Raw genomic sequence first — 20099 nt, 5'->3', positions numbered from 1 at the left:
TAGCAAGACAGAGCTTTGTGTACTGACCGTGACCGGGCAGACCCATGCTGCTTGCTAGCTGGTAGAGGCGTTGCTGCTGCTCCTCGTAGGACCCTTGCTCGCTGAGCGCTGACATCATGCGCCTGTAATGTTCCTCAGGGCTCATGTGGCCGTGGCTGCCGCCTGCCTCCACCCCTGGGCTCTGGGAGTTTTCTGCAGAAAGGAGGGGAGGGATTAGCGATTGTCAGTAGCAAACTGATCGGGAAATTTCTTTTAACTTGATCTCCAGGCTCTGAAGCTCTCCCCATAAATTTCTATCACCTCAGTGGCACACGAGATATTTATAGGAAGAACAGTCCACATTCATTTGCATGTCACGATTGTGCAGAGCACGCCACAAGCAAGAGGTTGCATGAAATGTAATACTGTTAGCAGCCTCAAAGCATTAGTGGCTCTAAATGGTAACCAGAGGTCACAGATTTGTGAAATTTTGCAGTTCAACAGCTAAAAAGCCGATTCAACATCAGACACATGAAGCACTGTGCTTTAACATTACTGCGAACTTTATTGTCAGATAAGAAAGAGTGATTCAAACCTTTTCTAGTTAAAATTAGATTTCAGTTCTTAAAAGTACTAGACCCTTTGAGAAATACCTAAATATTAAACATGTTTTGGTCATATTTTCTCATTTTACCTAATAAAACAAGTATAAGTTTTATGCATATGTTAAATATGAGTCAGAACATGTGCTTTCAAAGATCATGAAGGTCCAGTGGACTGGAAGCCTCTTCACATGAAGCTACATGCGTAGAGCCATGCATTGTTAATGTTCAGAGCCTGACCCCATCATGAACTCACAATTTCTCTTACACAAAGCGCATCAGTAGCTCCGGTAACACTGCAGTGATGAAACTTACTGTATATAATGCAGAAAACTCAACAGTACAAAACAACTCTCAGCTTCGACCACTGTTAGTGTGGGTACGTGTGTGTGTAACACCTCTCTGTTGTGTTTAGGGTGTTGCGAAGACAATGCGGTGTATGATGTCTATCTAGCCGTCAGTCCCCCATACTTAATCTCCCTGCCTTTGACCTCCCTCTTCCCCCTCCCTGTCAATAGTAACATGATCTAAGGTAAGAACGGAGGGGGATATAGGAAGGTGGTTAGGGAGTTAGAAAAGGGAGACAGAGGATGAGGTGGAGGAGGGAGAAGCAGAGGAAAGAAGCAGGGGTTATTTTTACCACCCTCCTCCTTATTGAAACCTGAGTCTGGCCCCGGGCAGGCGAGCAGGAGTGGCGCTGAGGAGCGGAGGTGGGGTGGAGGTGGTGAGGGAGGAAGCGAACACGCAAGCATCTCTGTCTCCACCGACAAGCTCCAGCTAATCCACCCAAGGTCCTCGAGTGTTTGTGTGTGCGTCCGTGTGTGCGTGCGCAACTAGTCTGTGCCTGTCTAAAGTTTTCCTGCTCTCTAAACACAGCAGGGGGTGCCGACTTTGCAACTGAAAGAAAAACAGACATCATTTACACAGTGGTATCCAATCTCTCTGGCTCCATCCACACACTACCCTCACAGTCTGTCTCTTTTAGTCTGTTCTCCACCTGCATTAGTCATTAAAGGATCTCTTGTGTCACCACACTTGGAGGCAAAAAGATGTAACTTAGCATAGATAACACACAAATACTAACCCACGTACAGGTGCCGCGTCAGGCTTTGGGTGTGGACGGAGCTCAAGGTTAAGACACAGGATCAGCAATGTTTTGACAAGGCTTAAATGCACTTTTCTGGACAGCTGGCTGCACGCACGCGCACACACACACACACACACACACACACACACACACACACACACACACACACACACACACACACACACACACACACACACACACACACACACACACACACAGAGTCTGCTTTATCAGTTTCTCTTGTTTCAGTTTCAGTTTGTGCATGTACAGCAGAGGAAGAATGTATGTATGTATATATGCAAAGCATATACAGAGATTGTGTTTTTAAAACCAGAAACCTAACCATACACACTGTGAGAGGCACAAAAACACAAACTCAAAACACACAAACCTCCATTTGCCTTAAAAGGAAACCGAGCCAGAATACACAAACACACACACACTATTCTCAACCAATAACAAACCCATGCATCTTTCAGAGGCAGGGTTGTGTCTAAGTAAGACGATAATGGCCACGAATGAGTGCTTCTGTACACAGAGAAAGAGGAAAGAGGCTCCAGGCAGGACTGCAGTCGGTCAAAGGTCACCTGGTGGCCAAAGGTCAAAACAGGGATCACGCCGAGCTCGACACAGCTCAGTCTTACATCCGAATCACACACAACTGCTTTCACTCATCTAAATTTTAATCCATACTTTAACCCTCAGAAAGAAGATTTTATTAGTTTGTCAAATAAGAAGTGCAGTGTATGCACAGCGCTTGTGAGTCTGCAAAGATAAGATGTGTGGTGAGCTGCCCTTGGGTTTTGCCTGCTGTATAATGCATCAGTCAGGAAGTCTTCGTCAGGAGCCCAGAGGGACAGACTCGGTGGCCGTGCCAGCTCCACGCCGGGCGCCTGGTTTCACACCACACGAGGGAGATATGAATAATAGAGGACAGCGCCCGGATTGCAGCACTACAGAGGAGCACCGTCTTACCAAGGTGTGCCTTGTCAAGGTCCGTCATTTACGCTGTGCTAATTTCACCTAGAGAGCAAATGCTTATGCTCATATGAGTGTGTCTGCCTGAGGATATTACTGTACACATGTGTTTGTTTGGAAGATGACAGACGGGACAGGCGCCCATGCCCTCAAATCACAGTTTTCATTCATTTTTTGTGGAACACACACATATATAGAGGTGATCAATGTTTGATCTTTTTCAGGGCTAAAAATGAAACTCCTAAATGGTTTTCATTTATTGATATTAAATCACTTTGTAAGTAAGAACTTTGTTTTTTATTTAACTATTTATTCGTTTTTGGTGGCACCCTCTAATGTGTGCATATGTAGGAAGAAAGGGGAACGAGATAGCTGCTTCTACATGCTCCTATCTCAACCAGGAGCATGTGACACACTGAGATCTGGCACATCGTTTGCTCTGTGGGCCTCTGTGACCTGTAGTCACCCATAACACCTTTCTCTGCAGGGATGTTTGCATGTATATTTGGAGAAACATGATTTGGGGTCAACATTCTGACATTCACCAGCGGCCGAGTCAACTTCCATCTTTTCTCTTTAGTCATTCCGTCTTTTTTCCCCTCAAACAGTTTCACACATCTGTAACATCACAACACACAAATACACTGCCTACCTTTGGGGGATACACTGCGTAACTTCTTGCTTTCAGAGGGACACTCGCTGCTGCTGTTGGGAGAGAAGCTTCTCCTCTTGCCTAGAAGGTCATCTGTAAACACACACGGAAACCAATCAGAAACAAAAACCAGAGTAAAGACTCGATATTGCCGCTCTCCTGTGTCTCTACCTGTGTGCATGGTGGCTGCTTTGGAAATGGTAGAAGAGAGAGAGAAGTGCGAGTGAAAAATAACCAAGGAGGAGGAGAGAAAGATGAAAAACAGAATGAGTGAAACAAGGCACGGGCGTCTGGAGAGGTGCATATTCTGTCAGAGAAAAGAGAGGCCCTGCACTGCCGTGGATGACGGATCTGCCCCCCTTAGTCACGTGTTTGTTTGTCTATCTAAAGCAGGGAGGGGGGCTCTGTCTCTCTGTGCCATAATCTCTTTCCAACAGTCTGTCCTCAAGTGTTATCACCATCCTTCCTCTCTCTTTCTTCCTTTTTTCCAGATGTTGAAGCAAAACCCTCTGACTGAACTAAAGTGCACGAGATCCTCTCAGAAATACCGCTCAGCTGACATCATGTCTGCCTCACGTGTTTTTATTTTAATTTTCGTTTTTGTACCTCTACAACAACTTTTGGTGACCTCCCATAAACCCTCATGTCTCTTCATTTCTCCATCCCCTTCCTTCTCTCGTTAGTGTCATTTGGGTGTGTTTGAACCTCAGGAGCATCTCACTCTCACATTAACACCTCTCTGGCTCCTCTTCTTCCTCCCTGTTGTCCCCACCCCTGCCACTAGAGCTGCTCCCCCCCCCCCCCCCCCACCCCTTACCTCTCCTCCCCTCTCATCTCTCTCTTCCTTCCTTTCCCATCCCATCACCTCCCACCCCCCCGCCACCTCCCCTACAAACACACCTCAAATCAATACAGGCCTTATCAGAGAAGGAGGAGATGCAGAGCACATCGCACACAGCGCCGGCAGGAAGGAAAGAGGCGTTTGTCATTGCGCTCTCTCTCTCTCTCTTTATTTCTACTTCATGCATCTCTGATTTTTCTCCAACTCTGTTTCTTCCTCCACACAGACAGCCAAACCCATCGCAGTGACTTCTTCTTCCCTTCGTTCCACTTTCTCTCTTTCCCATCTCAATGCATAGTTTTCAGGGTGAGGCGAGTTCCCCCCCCCCCCCCTCCCTCAAGGAGAATGGTTCATCTCTCTCTCTCTGCTTTTTCAGCAAAGCAATTTTTCATCATTTGCACAGCAGGTGTAAACAGTGCGGAGAAAGAACGAACACAGAGTAGAAATAAAACACGTCGTCATCATCATCGCAACACCCACGCAAATATAGTTAGCTCCGCCTCTTTCCTGTGTCCAGCATTAATATTGCTGGTGGTACGTGAGAGTAAAGCTGATATGGTGTCTGAGCTCTGACCTTTAACCTATTAGCCAAACTTGTGCCTGTTCCTGTCTGCAAGGGGAAACAGAGGAGGGGAAAAAAAACGGATTTAGACAGGACTCTGAGGACTTTGCTGTGCTGCTAAAGGAGTGCCGGTGTTGATGAGTGGGCGAGCGAGCAAGCGGGAAAGGATGAGAGGGAGGAGGTTCACTAATGATCCGGTGTTTGATGTTACCTCTCAGGTCCTGAGGAGATCCACTCCCTATACCATCCAAAAGAAACAGCAGGAGGAGGCGGGGGGCACGGGGAGTAACGCTAATGGACAAGTGCATGCATACACACAAACTGGATGCTTTTTACCATTTCTACTTTTTCTCCAATCTCTTTTATGATCTCTCTTTCCGTTTTTCTTTCTCGTTTTCAAATCTCGCTTGGTACTTTTCTTTCACTGGTCCTTTCAGGTGAAAAAAAACGAAGGTCTCCATCTATCCTATTAGTGAAATATTAACAAAGAGAGAGAGAACCCCCATTAGTTAAAGCCCCTCTTCTACCAAACACACACGCGCTTAGACCCACACCCACAGCCTCTCATGATCAAACACACTTGAGTCGTCTCTTGAGCCGACCTCACTCAAGACACTGCGTCTCCTGAGCGAGTGCCCGAGGGCCCGAGATTTGAGGGCGGAAAGCTTTTAAAGCCAATTAAATGGGGCTTCTTAGAGCACCGGCGCTCCCTTTTAATGCCAAACCCTGAGCTCTGCTAGCATCTATACTAACCCTTTTACTCCCACTAACACAGCTTACAGTCAAGTTTGCTACCTTAGGCCTTTCCCTATCACCTGCTTGTTAATATTGCTAAGGAATTAGTGGTCGTGGAGTCAAGAGTTTTAGTCCGCCTTCAAGGCTGCTATTTTAACTGTCAAAATACAGCAATTATTAAGTGCAGACAGCGTTTGCTTCTAATGATATAACCCCATGTTTTAGCTTTTCTTGGTCAACAGACAATCTGCAGTCTTGCCTTTTTTTCAGACGTGTATGTGAACACACCATGTTCCAGCCTCTTCCTCAGTTCCTCCTTGCTAGTTAACCTCCTCCTTATCTGCTGTTCCTCCCACTGAGAGAAAAGATAGATGAGAGCTGAGGGATAGAAAGAGAAAGAGGAAACAGCAGGACCTAAACGACTTCTCTTTCATGTGACACCAGCAGGGCGAATCATCAGCCAGGAGAACGTTCCCCTTCCTCTCCTACTCTTTTTTTTTTTTTTTACCCCTCTTCTTCCTCAAACTTTAGCCCTCCTCCTCTCTTCTCTCCATCCTGTGGAGCGCGTTGACAGCTCAGACAGCCAGACTCCTTAATTCCTCTCTTACTCCGTTAATCTGTCATCTTTATCAGGCCGAGGAAGGGGAGGGGGAGGCGGCTGAGTGGAGGGAGCAGCTTGGGGGGGTGGGATGACAGGCGGGGACGTGGGGTGGGCCGCCAGCCGCAGCCCTCCGATCAATCTCCACATTACAGCTGACAGAATGGTGCTAATAACTTATTGATCCCTCCTCCGTGCGCCGGGGCCTCCGCCGGCCCTGAAAGCCCTGGCATTGATTGGCTTACGGGCCGATGCAGCTGGGAAAGGGCGGTGTGGTGGTGGTGGGGGTGTATGAGAGAGGGTTGGGGGTGGTTGATGGAGTTGGCACGAGTGGAGGATGCACCACAACAACATGTGCAAATGTTCACCAATAGGAAAACTGCCACAAAAAGTGCTCGTCTTTCTTATATGATGGAAGAAACTGAAAGACGGACAAACAGAGCCAGAAAAAAATCCCAAAAGGAATGGAACAAAAAAAACCCCCAAAAATCTGACCTTAAAATGAAAATCTGTGAGTGTGATATTTTCAAGAGATCATAATTATGTAACCAAATAAAACCAAAAGTAGGTTTTGTCTTTGTCGTCCTCACTGCCTTCAGCCGGATACAGTCAGTCCCTTCTCGTAGGAATCCTCTGAACAGATGGCGTTACACGAGAAGTTTCCATCAGCAGTACCAGTGGTTTGTTTATAATGTCGGTTATGACAACCACTGTGACTACTATGACAGTCACCCAGAAAAAAGTTTTTTAAAATTACTAATATGTAGGCATCGGTACACCTCACTAGGTTGAGTAGGCTACCCATCTAGCAAAAGACCACTGCAGAGTGCTTTGTTGTCTACTCTATTTCCCAAAATAACAGCTACAAAACTAATCTGACAACTGTCTGTCCTAATTCTATGGAAATACCATTTATTTTTGAATTTCCTTTTAAAAAGTCAAAAGAAAAAAAACATGAAAGAAGTAACTAATTAGAATTAAAAATAAGTTTGATTAATAAATAAAATACTTCATCATCCTGAATCAAGAAACACAACATATAAAAGAAAGGGAAAAAAAACATCAAGAAACATTTATATATAATATTGCATAAGTAGATTAAATATCTGAAAAAAAAATCTGTAAATGGAAAATTTCTCAATTAAACTTTTCCAATAAGGTTGTTCTGAATCCAAAAATGATGTCTAATATCTTCTGTCAGTCTTAAATGTATTGCTTTCTTTGTCAGATCTTTCCGTCTTCCCAGCATTCATCCGTCTTCTTCTGCTTACAGAGACTGTTCCTAGGCAACAGTTCATGCCCAAATATGCAAGCTAATATTCCCATTCAAACAACGCGCAATTCGCAGGTTATTAAAGGCAATTAAAGATTTAAAAGTGCCAAGAAATATTTCTGTGACGCACAACTCGACCGACTGCTGATTCTGCTCAAGTGTAACTTTGCACAAGTACAAGCAGAAAAGAAAGAAACAATACAACTACAGAAACTACAGGGTTTCTTTTAAGCGCCCAGGCATGAAGGACAAAACTATTTTCACTATTAATTCAACTATTTATTTTGTCATCTTGAATTTCACATCTTGACAGAACCATCAGCATGTCTGTTTGAGAAACCATGAGAAAGCGTTTTGTTATGGCAGTGCAATTACATCCCTGTTAAGCTGTGGGATGTTTTAAAATATTTACTATCCACATTTCCCCTTTTTAGCTGCTGTATGACAGAGCTAATATAAGCACACATCCTGGAATGTTTACTTTGGGGGCAGAATTGCCTTTCTATGCTAATCATGTAATAACTAGCTGGTAATACTTTAGAAGCAATCAGTTTGAAAGAAAAAGGCCTTGCACAAACACGCTGGGCTGCAGATTCACACGCAAGCAAACATTTAAAACCAGGCCTTTCGAAACCGCACACGGAAAGGTGCGCATGCACAAACACACACAAAAATGTGCTCAAGCCCCAAACCGCTGCTGCAACCCCCAACCACACACACGCCGACAGGCTGTAACTGCTTTTGAGAGCCTGAGTGTTGGGAGCAAAGAGAGAGAGGAAGAGAGAGAGAGCGGCGGCCCAAAAACACCTTATCTGCCTGTTTGAGTCTCCGGTCTGACCGCAGAGCCACGGTTTACAGTCTCCACAGGCAGCCAGACTCTCAGCATCGGCGCCCCTGCCCCTCCTGCCTCCTACCCCTCCTTCCCCTCCACCCTCCTCTCCGCCTCTAACAGAGCCTCTGAATAGCCAGTGGCTGGGGATTGAGAGAGCGAAGCAGGGGAGGGACGGATGGAGATGGGAAGAGAAGGGAGGGAGGCAACCTTCCTGTCTGTCTCTCAGATTTAATTAACGGCCCACTCCGGCACAGAGACGACCCGGCAAGCCTGCTTCCCTTTCCTCCTGACCCACACACACACACGCACGCACGCACACACACAAACACACACACGGAGCAGTCCGCCGCCATAGTTGCTGCTTACCCTCCCTTGATACCACTACCGCACTCATTCATCTCATTTTCTTCTGGCTCCCTATTTCCAAATGTTTCCTCCATCACAGCATCTCCGTCTCTCGCTGCTGCAGACTTTTTCTTCACCTCCTCCTGGCTGCCTTTCTCCCTTCTTTCCCTCCACTGTTCACTGGTACACATTAAACACCTCTGGAGGAGTCGAACAGCAGAGGTGACTGATGCAACAGCATAAACACATAAACACAAGCATTTATGCTGCGCCAATCCCAAAGCCAAATAATCCACTGCTTTAAAACTTCATGTACATTTCACCCACCTAAGTATGTGGACGCAAATTCGAACTTGAGTTGATATTGCGTAGGCACGCAGATGTATAACTACATGTTATTTGTGTGTAATTGTGTGTTTGAGAACGAGTGTGTGTCTAATTTCACTGGCAGACAGAATTAGAGCCAGTGGCTGATCGGATTGGACTTGTTTACAGACACGAAGCGAGCCGCTTAGGCAGCCTGTTAAATCTCCCTTTAATGCTCAAGCGGACAGATTTTAGGGTCTTGGACCCCCTACGTGTAGGCCACACTGTGCGCGCACCATCCCCCATTGCTGCCCCACACCCACCTCCATCCCCTCTTGTCTTCCCCCATTAGGAAAATCATTCATGGCTCTGATTTCTCCATTAAGTTTAACAGCTGATTAGACTGGTGTATTGGTGGAAATCTGTCCCAAACAGGGACCCAAAGACACCGGCTGAGCTGGCTGTTTAGCAATCTAATACTCTCCCCACCTTGCACCCACTCTACCTCATATCGCAGGCACCGTATGGACAATTAATCTGGCAGACAGAGTATATGAGCACACGGAGAGACAGTATGGAAGTGTTGGGTCTGGGGTGATTATGCCACTTGCTGTGCCTCCTACTAATGGGATAAGAAGGGACAGGGGTTGAACTCCGGGTAACAGCAAAGCAAAGGTATGGTCTTTACTGATAAAAAAGGCACCCAATTATTTAATTAAGGGTAACTGCATTTATTTAAAAGTGTTTGGATTATCTGATAGAAGTTTATAATCCAGGGTTATTCATGTGTCATGATCAATATTTTCACCTGCAGGCAAAAAATCAAAAAAAAGAAAAAAAAATTAGCAGGGATAAGAAAAAATAAAACTCTTGAGATTAATTAGTTCAACATGAAAGGCCTTCCAACTGTTTTAAGTCTTCAACAACCCTAAAATTATAGTTAGTGAACTTCTTATATTACTGTGATAATGTGAAGATTTTGCAAGTGTACCATCAAAAACTACATAAACATACTTGTACGCCACTAAAGTTAAGTGCAACTTACAAAATGTGAGCGAAACATACAGTACAATGGACTTGTTTCTAAACAGTGACTTACACAGAGGCTTTCTGAACACCCATATGTCTTTGATGGCTGCACAATATCCTCATACTTGACAAATAGCTGTGATTAAATGTGGTCTGTGTTCTGTGTTTAAGCTGGAAGCAAAGCTCTTAGCTTAGCACATGCACACCATGGTTCCTCTGCTCACATGAAACTGGATTAATGGCAAACAAAGCTATTTATTCAGAGGTAATTTAAAACAGGGGGTTTAGCCAAAAAAAAATAAAATCCTGGAGTGCGGCAGAGAATGTGGGAAGAACATTAAGTAATCAACATGAGCGACCTTTAGGAATTACTAATACGCTTATGTTAAATTCCCTCAATCACATAAATTACAGTAAATTAAATGGTTAATGGAACGTTTACATGTGTTTTAGGAGGTGTAAAGGGGCATGTATCATCTGCCTACATGCAAAGGAAGAAAGAGAAAGACAAATGTAAGAAAGAGAAAGAAAGAAGCCACCTTACATTTTGCATACATTACAAATGCGTACTGTTAAAACACACACACACACACACACACACACACACACACACACACACACACACACACATCATCATGATCCTACCTGTGTGTCCAGTACTGGTGCTGTGGTCAGAGGCGGACTGGCCTTCGGGCATGCCGTGCTGTCTGGTGTGGTGCAGGTTGGAGATAATTGTAGAGAGGTCAGTGTCACGACTGCAACACACAAAATACACACACACAAACACACATAGAGGAAAGAGAGCACAATTAAAAGTAATGAACAAAAGAAATGAACTAGTAGTAAACCCAAATCAGTGTGTAAGCAGCAGCATTCAGCATTCATACTGTTTCACATAAGACTTACCACCGAAATCCTCCATACAGACAGACCTGCGCTCTATAAAATGCACATCTTCACACAGACTCAGCAGCAACAAGTGGCTGTCCTGTCAACTGGCTCTTAGCTCTGAGGTGTGTAATACACTCTGACAGACTACCGCATCCAGCACTTTCAGGTCTCATCCCTACTCATCTTCCACACTAAGATGTATTAATGAACATATTCACAACCCATAAGCAGTTTAACAGCTTAAAACCCGCTCTAATAATATGCAAAGACAGGTAAAGAATAGTTAAGATAAATAAACGATTCGATCGCGCTTGGGAGTGGTTTTATTTAATAAGAATGTATAAAATCCTCAAGTATAAGCCACCATTGATTGCGCTAACAATTAAAAAAAGGAGCTGCAAGTCTTCTCTAGTCTTGTGCCTACACTAATGTTAAGTTCCTCACATGATTAAAAAAAAAAAATAGAAAGAAAATTATTATTCACAAGAATTTCTCAAACACCCTGTCCTGCCCTTCAGCACCCAGAGGAGGAGCAGGAGGAGGGTTAACAGATTAGACCCAGATTTGGTTGGAGCCGCTCTGTCCTTTCAAATTCTCCACCAGCTGCCTTTCTAAACTCCCCACACCAGCGGACCCACACAACTGTGTCATGGAGGCATTTCATTTGCAATCTGATTACCATCCTGATCGCATTAAATGGCATAATGATGGGAAATAGGCGCTTAGCGTTTGAGGGTAGCGTGGCCGCGCGGTGTGTGGAGTGTAGTCAGTGTAATGGCAAACAGCTTGTGCGGCAGGAGAGGTACAGGGCTGAGTGTGTTTTTTAGTTACAGTCTACATATCTTCTGTCATAGTTATGCGATATACCTGCTGCACACAGCTGTCCCAAAGCCCATGAGGATTTAGAGATTTTTGCACATACATGCTGTGTTGTTTTCACAGTAACCCTAACACGTCATTTCACAGCATCAGCAACCTCTCGTGTGAGCAGCAATCTCATTTACAGCCTTAACTGGCAACTTTATTGAAAGCAGAAACATCTATGAAGGGGGTCTGGTATGACACGGCAAGCACAGTTTATGGGACAGAGGCGGTGAATGGTTCTTAGCTGCCACCACTATGACGAGGCCACACTGTTTGCGGCTGCTGGATTTGGGTTTTTACAGTCCCATGATTACAGGCTCCTTCTGTAATGTCAGGCTGTCGGTCGCCAAGCTGTTTTCCACACGCTAACAGAAAAGATGAAGGGTAGTGCTGAGGACCTCATGCTGGCCCTGCTGGCCTCACCAGTCACCTCTCAGGCACAGAGAACCAATGACTCAGAAAATAGTCGCAGACAAAACAGTCACCATCGGTTGCTAAGCAAGGAGACGCTTGATTGGTCTGTGACTGCAAACTTTTTACACTAATGACAGACTTCTTTTTTAGAGTGCAACTTACTAAAATTGGTAGCTCTAAGCGTCTGTGAGGGCAATGATTTTCTTCAAAAACGAAAATGAGGTCCAAAGAAGGTTTTTTAAAGGTCATTATTGTGCGTTTGTGTCACCCACTGACTCCAAACCATGCCATCCGTGCACAATGCAGTTAGATGCTCTACTGTGGGAAGCTGCAGCCAAATCCATCAATCAGTTAGCTGCATTATAACACCACCCTCTGTCCATCATTTAAAGTGATCGTGATAATGCCATCGTGAACTTCTCAGAGAGGTGACGGGGTTATTATCCCATGGTGAAGTGGCCGCTCAAAGCCGTGCACGGCAAGGACATTGTTAGTTGGGTAATTAGCGCACTTCTCCTGAGCCGTCCCGCCTCAGCTCGGGCTAATGAGGGCCTAGCCTTATCCCCACCCACCTATGCCCTCCCTCAGCCCCCTCCTTCGCTCAGTCTGCGAGCGGAGGCAAGGTCACTCTCAAGCCATGGAAGACGGAGAGGGGGGCTGGGGATGCTGTTTAAAACCCAGTCACCTGAGTCAGCGCTCCCTAAGGAGCTCCTAAGGCCAGGGTTAGCTGGGAAGGACGGAGGCCTTGGAAACGATGGAGGGAGGGGGTTATATAGCGGTTGTTGAGCCCGATTGCTAAGAAGGACATGAGCCGACTTCTCATCACCCACGTGCACCAGAGACAGTCACCTCCTGCTTATCTCTAAACTGGTCAGTAGTGTTCCTTTGTTACTGGACACAGTGAACCAGACACTGGGTTAGCCAGAGTGTGTCATTAATTAAATACCACTATCTACTAACATTGATTATGACAGTTTTATGTCATCAGTAAACTTCCACAAAGGCTGAATTTAAATTTCAATACAATCCATCTCCAGCTATGATACTTATTTTTTTTAGCCTGTATAAAGCGGAACATTGCAGTTCTCAGAGTAACCACTTGAGGCTGGCTTCAAAAGTGAGTCACTCTCATGTGAAACTGTTAAATAAAAAGCATTTAAAGCCATGTTCAGTAGTTTTGGGCTCCATAGTTTTCCTTTTCATATGCATTTTCATAAAAAAAAAAAAAAGGATGCTGGTAAAGCTCAAAGTTAGGGGAACGGGTTCCACCTTTGTGCTTTTTGGAACATTTTTAATGTCTAAAGTATCTGACAAATAAGATCTGCTGTGTGGTGCAACACATAACATATTGGAAAATGCATTATTTAGCATTATTATTATTTAGCAGATAACTTTGTATGTGCATTATAGTATATACCATGGGTCGGCAACCCTAGGCACGCGTGCCACAGTTGGCACGCGAAGGGTTAACTGATGGCACGACCATAGCTGGACTGGCCATCGGGCATACCGGGCATTTGCTCGGTGGCCCGGTGACTTTTTTTTCCTTTGTAACGGTATAAACAATGAAAGGTGTTGGATTGGCCAGATGCTGGTCGGTGTGTAAAAATAACTCTGTTTGGTGGTGGCTATGGCGGAGCTTCCACAGATTCAGTAACATTAGCAAGTGGTGGAGGCCAGCAGGTGGATGAGGGAAAGGGGAGGCAGGAGGGGAGGCAGGAGGAGAGACCCGAGGCGGCCGCCGGTCCGAGTGTCAGGTGAACTGAACTTCAGTTAAGAATTTATGACCTGCAGTCTATCTGGGTCAGATATAAACCAAGTTTAGGTGGAGTTTATTCTCATTGTGCTGACTTTTTACAATCAGTTACAGTAACTCGTACTGCGTACTAGCTAGCATGACGGAGTTTCTATACAGCTGGGTGGGTGCTATGATGTTACTGATAGTGAACTTTATTTTATTCATAAGGTCAGCTAGTAGAGTTCCTATCGTCCCGTAAAAAGACGGAATCGTCCCGTATTGAGAGAAAATATTACTCGTTTCGTGTTGAGGTGAAAAGGAGCACAGTTTGTCTCGTACTTCAGCTAGAATGGAAAAAGACACAAAGCTGGAGTTATTCTGTGTCTTTACGCTGCACAGCTGCCTCTTCTTCTCTCATTCTCTCCCCTCCATCTCCTGTTGCTACTTCAATCATGAAACTGATCAATGATCAGCTGATCGGCTCTCTTGTTTATTTATCGCCCACTTTGCGCCAGAAAGAGGAAACCGCCGGATGTCGCGCTAAACAACAGCAGCGCGTTTAAGCTTGATCAGCTGTTGTTAGAATGTATTTAATATTACTTTCTAGTATCAGCTGATGTTTGCTGGAGCCACAGCTGTAAAGCTGCTGGTCATGATGTCAGTTTGGTTATCTGGTGAGAGGGAAACATGAAGAGGAAACCAGGAGATGTCCTTACTGAATCATCAGAGCTGAACAGGTGATGGAGAAACAGGTTTACCTTTTAGGTGACATGAATGAGTTGAAGGGAAGTTATGAACTGATTCTGAGAGACAAATAACCCCAGGATCCTTTTCTAAGTAGCTGACAGCTGGTAACTGTGCAGGGGCGGGTCTAGCAAAGTTTTGCCAGGGGGGCAGGTAGGGCACTAACAGGGAGAGGGGGGCACAAGGAAATACTTTCTTATTCTCATTTAAAATGTCTGTTATTAAATAATTATCTGAAGCTTACAACCAAAGTTTTTATCTGACGTAAAATGTTAGAAATCATACATATAACATCGAAGCAGCTGGAATCCACAGCTGTGCGTGTTCATGGAGCTGCATTTTCACCTGCTGGACATCACTACCTGACAGGTTTAACTGTCTTCAGAACATTGCAGAGGCCTTATTGACAGTATTTGACTCTACATATCTGTGTGAGCGGATTTTCTCTCACATGAGTCCTCAGGCAGCTGTCTGAATGCTGGACACTCTGAGACCTGTGTCTCTGAGTGGGAGACCAGAGATCACATTAACATGTGTGTCTCTGTATTAACAGACATGCCTTATTGGCCCAGTTTATTGTTCTTATCATTGTTGTGAGGAGACCATAAATAGCATTTGCATTTTCTGTTGTACAGTTCATTTGCTGTCATGGATAAAAAGTCTTTTTTTTGTTTCAAAATAGCTGATAACTATTCACTGATAGCTGCCAACATCTGCGAACAAATATAATTCTATAAAGTGGTTCTATATAGTGTGTAACTGTTCATGTAGAGCGTTATTAAATTTATTGCTAATGCAATCATATGGCACACTGACTTCTGAGGAAATTTTAAATGGCACTCGTCATCAGAAAGGTTGCCTACCCCTGGTATATACTATGTATGTATACTATGTGTAGTAGTGTGCTCTGTATTACAATTTTCTGTGAATATTGTTTAGATAGTATTTAAAATATGTATTTATAGCTTAACAAGAGAAATGATTTGTATTAGAATAAAAGTTTATCTTTTGTTAAGAAACGCTTGTGCTCTCTTCTACCAATTCAGTACTATTCAAAATAACCCAAACAACATGAAAAGACTTCTGCTGGCACCGGGAGTCAACTCAGTATAAATGCCCAGTAGTGCCCTGCTGTGGCATTGGCACGTGGAGCTGAGGTGGCAGGGCTGGAGGTCACAGTGTGAGCTGGCAGAAGCTGGCAGCCCAGGAACCCTGACGCCATGTCTCACACCACCGCTGGGAAAGTGCTGACAGACAGACAGCAGGGATGTGAAGGAGGAGGAGTAGGAGGAGGAGAAAGAGCAAGAGAGACAGAGACGGGAGAGAAAGGCAGGGTGCAACTGCTATGAAACATCTGGTACGCGCAGGTTTACTACCCTCATCTACTCAAGACAATAGCCCAAACATACAGCCTGCTCCAACCTGCACAGGTGGCCCCATAGCAAAATTCAAATACTACCAGACAGTATGTAATATTCAACAACCAGAGAGAAGAAAGGCATGCACATGAGTATTATGATGAAAAAATTAAGGAATTAAAAAGAGTTTATAAAAACAGACTTCCTTTCAGACCCATCAAGTCTAAATCAGGATTCTTGCTGGTTTATTGTGAGCAGCAGAAGCACAATTGTCAGGCTTCCACAGTTGAATCCAAAGGTAACATGCAAGTGGGAACCCTGCAAGTGGAGGGGGTAATGAATAAATACAGAAACAGATACATGAATAAGTCAGAGTAGCCCAGCTTCATTTCTCCTGGTTGTGCGCCCGCTGTACACGCTGACATGAGGTCGATAAAGCAGCCAAGTGAGGGAAGACAATGGAAACAGGATATACAGCAAGTCTGCCATGCTACATTTCCTTGAGAAAACTGCTGGTTTTATTTACTCTTGATTTCTCATCTGTAATGCAAATCTCTCCTTACTTGGAGAGAGATTTTTGTTTTTAGTTTTAAGGAAAAATTGGACTAAATAAAATTTATATATGCAGTTTGAGTGGTAATTCTCAAGAGAGGACACTTTCATTCTGTGTATTAATTTCACCTGATTGGCACTGATATAACAGCACAATCACTTTGATCTTTACACGTGGAAAAGCTGAACATATCTCAAGCCACATCTGAGCCTAACAGCTGAAACACTGCTGACCATCTTTCTGTCCATCCTGTGTTATGACAGCAAGTTAACAGTGAGAAAACACTCTTCTGTGTGGAAACAATGAATGCCTTGCTGCTAGCCAACGCCCAATCAACTACTAAATTGCTGCGACTATGTCGCCATGGCAAAGGCATGTAAACAAGACCTTTTTTTTTTTTTCCTTTTTTAAGGCAGAAAACTCCTCTAAAAAGCTATAAAACCTCCAAGCTCATTAATTAGTGCTTTAGGGGAGAGCCATTTCCAGTAATTTCACACTGTCTCTGACCCCTTACTGGCATAAGGCAATGACACGGTTGTTCAATGAAGCCAGAGGACAAAATGTCAATTGCAACAGACATACAGTAGCTAACTCAGCATCAGTATCTTTCTCCATTGGCCAGATTAAGTAAAGCTCTCCTGTTAACAAATGAGCCAACGATGCTTCCCAAAAAGGGGCCACAAAGTTATGTGAGAATTTTTTTAATCTTCATAAATGTAAGCACCTGCCTGCTGCTTTTTTCATACCAGCCTGTTATCACCCACAGCCTGTAACAAACAGTAAGAAAGGTACTTCAAACTCATGCCAGCTCTTCTACATTTTGACTTAAAATAAAATGTTGCCTCCATGACGAGGAGGATATTAGCATGCTCTAATATGACCAGACAGGAAAAGATGACCCTTTTATGAAGTATGTTTGCTGATTTTGTTACAAACACCTCCCTGTCATTACTTTAACGTCTCTTTTCTAGAAGGGAGAATTTGCATATACAATTAATTGCCGTGGATGACTGAGAAACTGTTAAAGCGTCTTTTGTGTTTGTTTTGGCAAAGGCTAATAATGGGTATGAAGAAGTTTGTCTTCCAGAGGTTGCAGGTTGGAAGGCAGACGTCAGCAGGTGTAACTTACAAAATCCACGGTGGCTGCCAAGTAATTATCCAGACTCTCAGTCAGCACTTTTCAATCAACCCTTGTTATCTATAGCCAAGATAAACAAATGCTAAGATAGGCTTTGTTTTGCCCTCGAGTAAGACGCTAAAAATCTTAAAATTTCCCTGCCATTAAAAAAACAGAAAAATTATGAAAAATGACTCCATAGGTTGATGGTGTAAAAAGCTTTTTTAACCGGAGCTACATTACAACACGACGGCGGCAGTAGTAATTATGACGGGAGCAGACGAGGAAGTGAGGTGGCGTAATTACAGAGCCATAAAGCCTGCATAGGTAGGATGCTGCAGAGGATGAATAGTTTGAAAAATCACTGAGCTGACCTCCATTTGCACTCCTTTTACCAACCAAAAAGTCAATCTTTTCCCCCCCAAGATGAAATTCATCAATCAGTGTGTAAATAATCCTAACAATCTGTAGCGCAGACACCACAATAAGAGCTTTGGCTACATTCTGATATCCAGGAAACGTCCATATGCGTTCTATTGCGATAACGATTATTGGGTTAGTTCTGTGGTTTGGCTGCACTTCAGTCTGTAGTTGGTCTATGCTTATTCAGCAGGACGAATGCAGATCTATAGAGTGCCAAGAAAAACAATTATCTGTTAAGACAGAGACTGCTACCATTAATCAGATTAAGGTAGAGTGTCTGATAATGAATTCTTGAAATGAGAAGGTCAGAAACTTTCTGACATTGGTATGCAAAATCATTTTAGTGAAAAATGTGACACTTTATACAAGTTCCATGCAACTCTGCAGTGAAAAACTTGAACTGAGTCAAAAAAAAAAAAAAAAGGGGAGAATCTCCCAACGTAATCCTTCTGGAAGTTAATTTCTGGATGAAGCATTATGCAAGGATCAAACGGTTAAATACCACATGGCACATCTGATGTGCTCTTTTAGATTAAAGTACAGTTACAGTAGGCAAGTTGCTGCAACCGAGTGGGTGTGACGGTGCTGCCGCCAGCTCTGATGATGTGAGGATGAGACAGCACAGATACACTCACATGTATACAGAGGCCCTGTATTTTTCACATCCATCGGACAAATCCAATTTGTTAAGACCCTTCTACGACTCACTTACGAAGCTGCGGTCAATGGAAATCACATTTCCATGATTGGACATCCCATTATCCTGTTCGTCCAGACCCACATTGGGGGATAAAGCAAGGCTGAGACGGATACCCACGACAGACCGGAGCTGCGGCTCCAGCGAGTCCGTCGCCTTTCAAAGGGTAAAAGCCTGACATATTAGTCATAAGTGTTCTTTAAATTCATTATCATCTTAACACGCCAGCGGCACAAGTGTCAGGGGGAGGGGAAGCCCTCTTAAATGAGGTTAGTGGATCCATTTAAAGCTTCACAGTTGCTGCGCTGTCCGCCGTGTCACGCGTAAATCTCACGACATGAAAAACATCCCTTTCTTTAATGAGGTTGCACAAGCTCCTTTAATGCAGCTGGGAACTTTCTGGGTTTAATCAATGAACAGGCTCTGCCTTAAATCAATAATCTGTCTGATTTCTAAATATCACAATCAGTTTACGTACATACTGAGCAATCACAAAATTCCACGGTGGCAATTAAAACAAAAAACAAACACACACACGAGAAAAATTATAATTCCATCTCAGTTTAGTTTTTGTTCCTAACCCCATCGACTATACGCCACCAGTGGCGGTGTATGACATCATTGTAGCCTTGCACGTCTTTGTTTGCATGTATGAAAATGGAGACGTGATTATTCACTTGATTATTCACTTGTATTATGACAAACCAAAAATCCTGCACAGAAATCATCTTAATTTTGAAAATAACTCTTTAATATTTTTGTTTATTTAACACATAAACTTGTTCAATGTAAAGAATAAACACCCCCAATCATTATGAAAGCATTTGAGATGTATGCCTAAAACATACTCCAGGGGGATTATTATTATGATGTGATACCAGCTACTTCTTAAAAATAAAAATGGCACAACTCAAAAAACTCCTGCTTTCCTTCCAGATCTGACAAAAATAAAATACTAGTCATGTGAATGATGAGGACCCAGGGAGGCTTTATAGAAGCACTGCACTGCATGTTTTTACCACTGCCAAAGTGTCTTTGAGGCAACATATGCTACTTCTTTCTTTAATCTAACTCGAGTTGTTCATAAACACTTCATAAGCGTTTTGAAACAATCTTTAGATCAGCTGAACACCATAAAGACGGCAAATTTATCTTTTCTATTATGAGCGAGCTGCTACAGTATAGGATGAAACAGGCAGCAGTGACTCAGGTGATTCAGTCATTCGATATCAACTCAAGACAGACACACCGAGACTTGGCAGCAGCAGGATAACGCAAACTAACAAACCAATTAACGCCGTGAAAGCTCAACAGCTTCCATTAGACATCCCAAAGCAAAAACCATGCATATATATTTTTGAAATGCGGCTCTTTGTTTGTCTAAAAGTGAGCCTTTAACAGCAAAATTATCCTGAAGCCACTTCTGATAAAAATACTAAACACGCCTGAGGTGCTATTAGTTTATTAAAGCTACATCCATC

At 43.7% G+C, this 20099-nt stretch overlaps 1 protein-coding gene across 2 annotated transcripts in view; it reads right to left on the bottom strand.

The window, feature by feature from the left end:
* Positions 1-20099, bottom strand: part of samd11 (sterile alpha motif domain containing 11) — a gene marked incomplete at its 3' end in the record, with an annotated part of 49474 nt that overhangs the window by 13768 nt on the left and 15607 nt on the right. For both annotated transcript variants that reach the window (XM_080899454.1, XM_080899455.1), the window contains exons 4-6: positions 10465-10574; positions 3299-3391; positions 28-192 (exon numbers count right to left, since the gene is read on the bottom strand). In XM_080899454.1, coding sequence (XP_080755580.1) covers positions 28-192; positions 3299-3391; positions 10465-10574 — 368 coding nt within the window. The remainder of the gene's footprint in view (positions 1-27; positions 193-3298; positions 3392-10464; positions 10575-20099) is intronic.

The sequence above is a fragment of the Rhamphochromis sp. 'chilingali' genome (assembly GCF_963969265.1).
Source record: "Rhamphochromis sp. 'chilingali' genome assembly, chromosome: 12".
NCBI lineage: Eukaryota > Metazoa > Chordata > Actinopteri > Cichliformes > Cichlidae > Rhamphochromis > Rhamphochromis sp. 'chilingali'.
The sequence above is the reverse complement of the archived record's forward strand: the minus strand, read 5'-3'. Positions and strand labels throughout refer to the sequence as shown.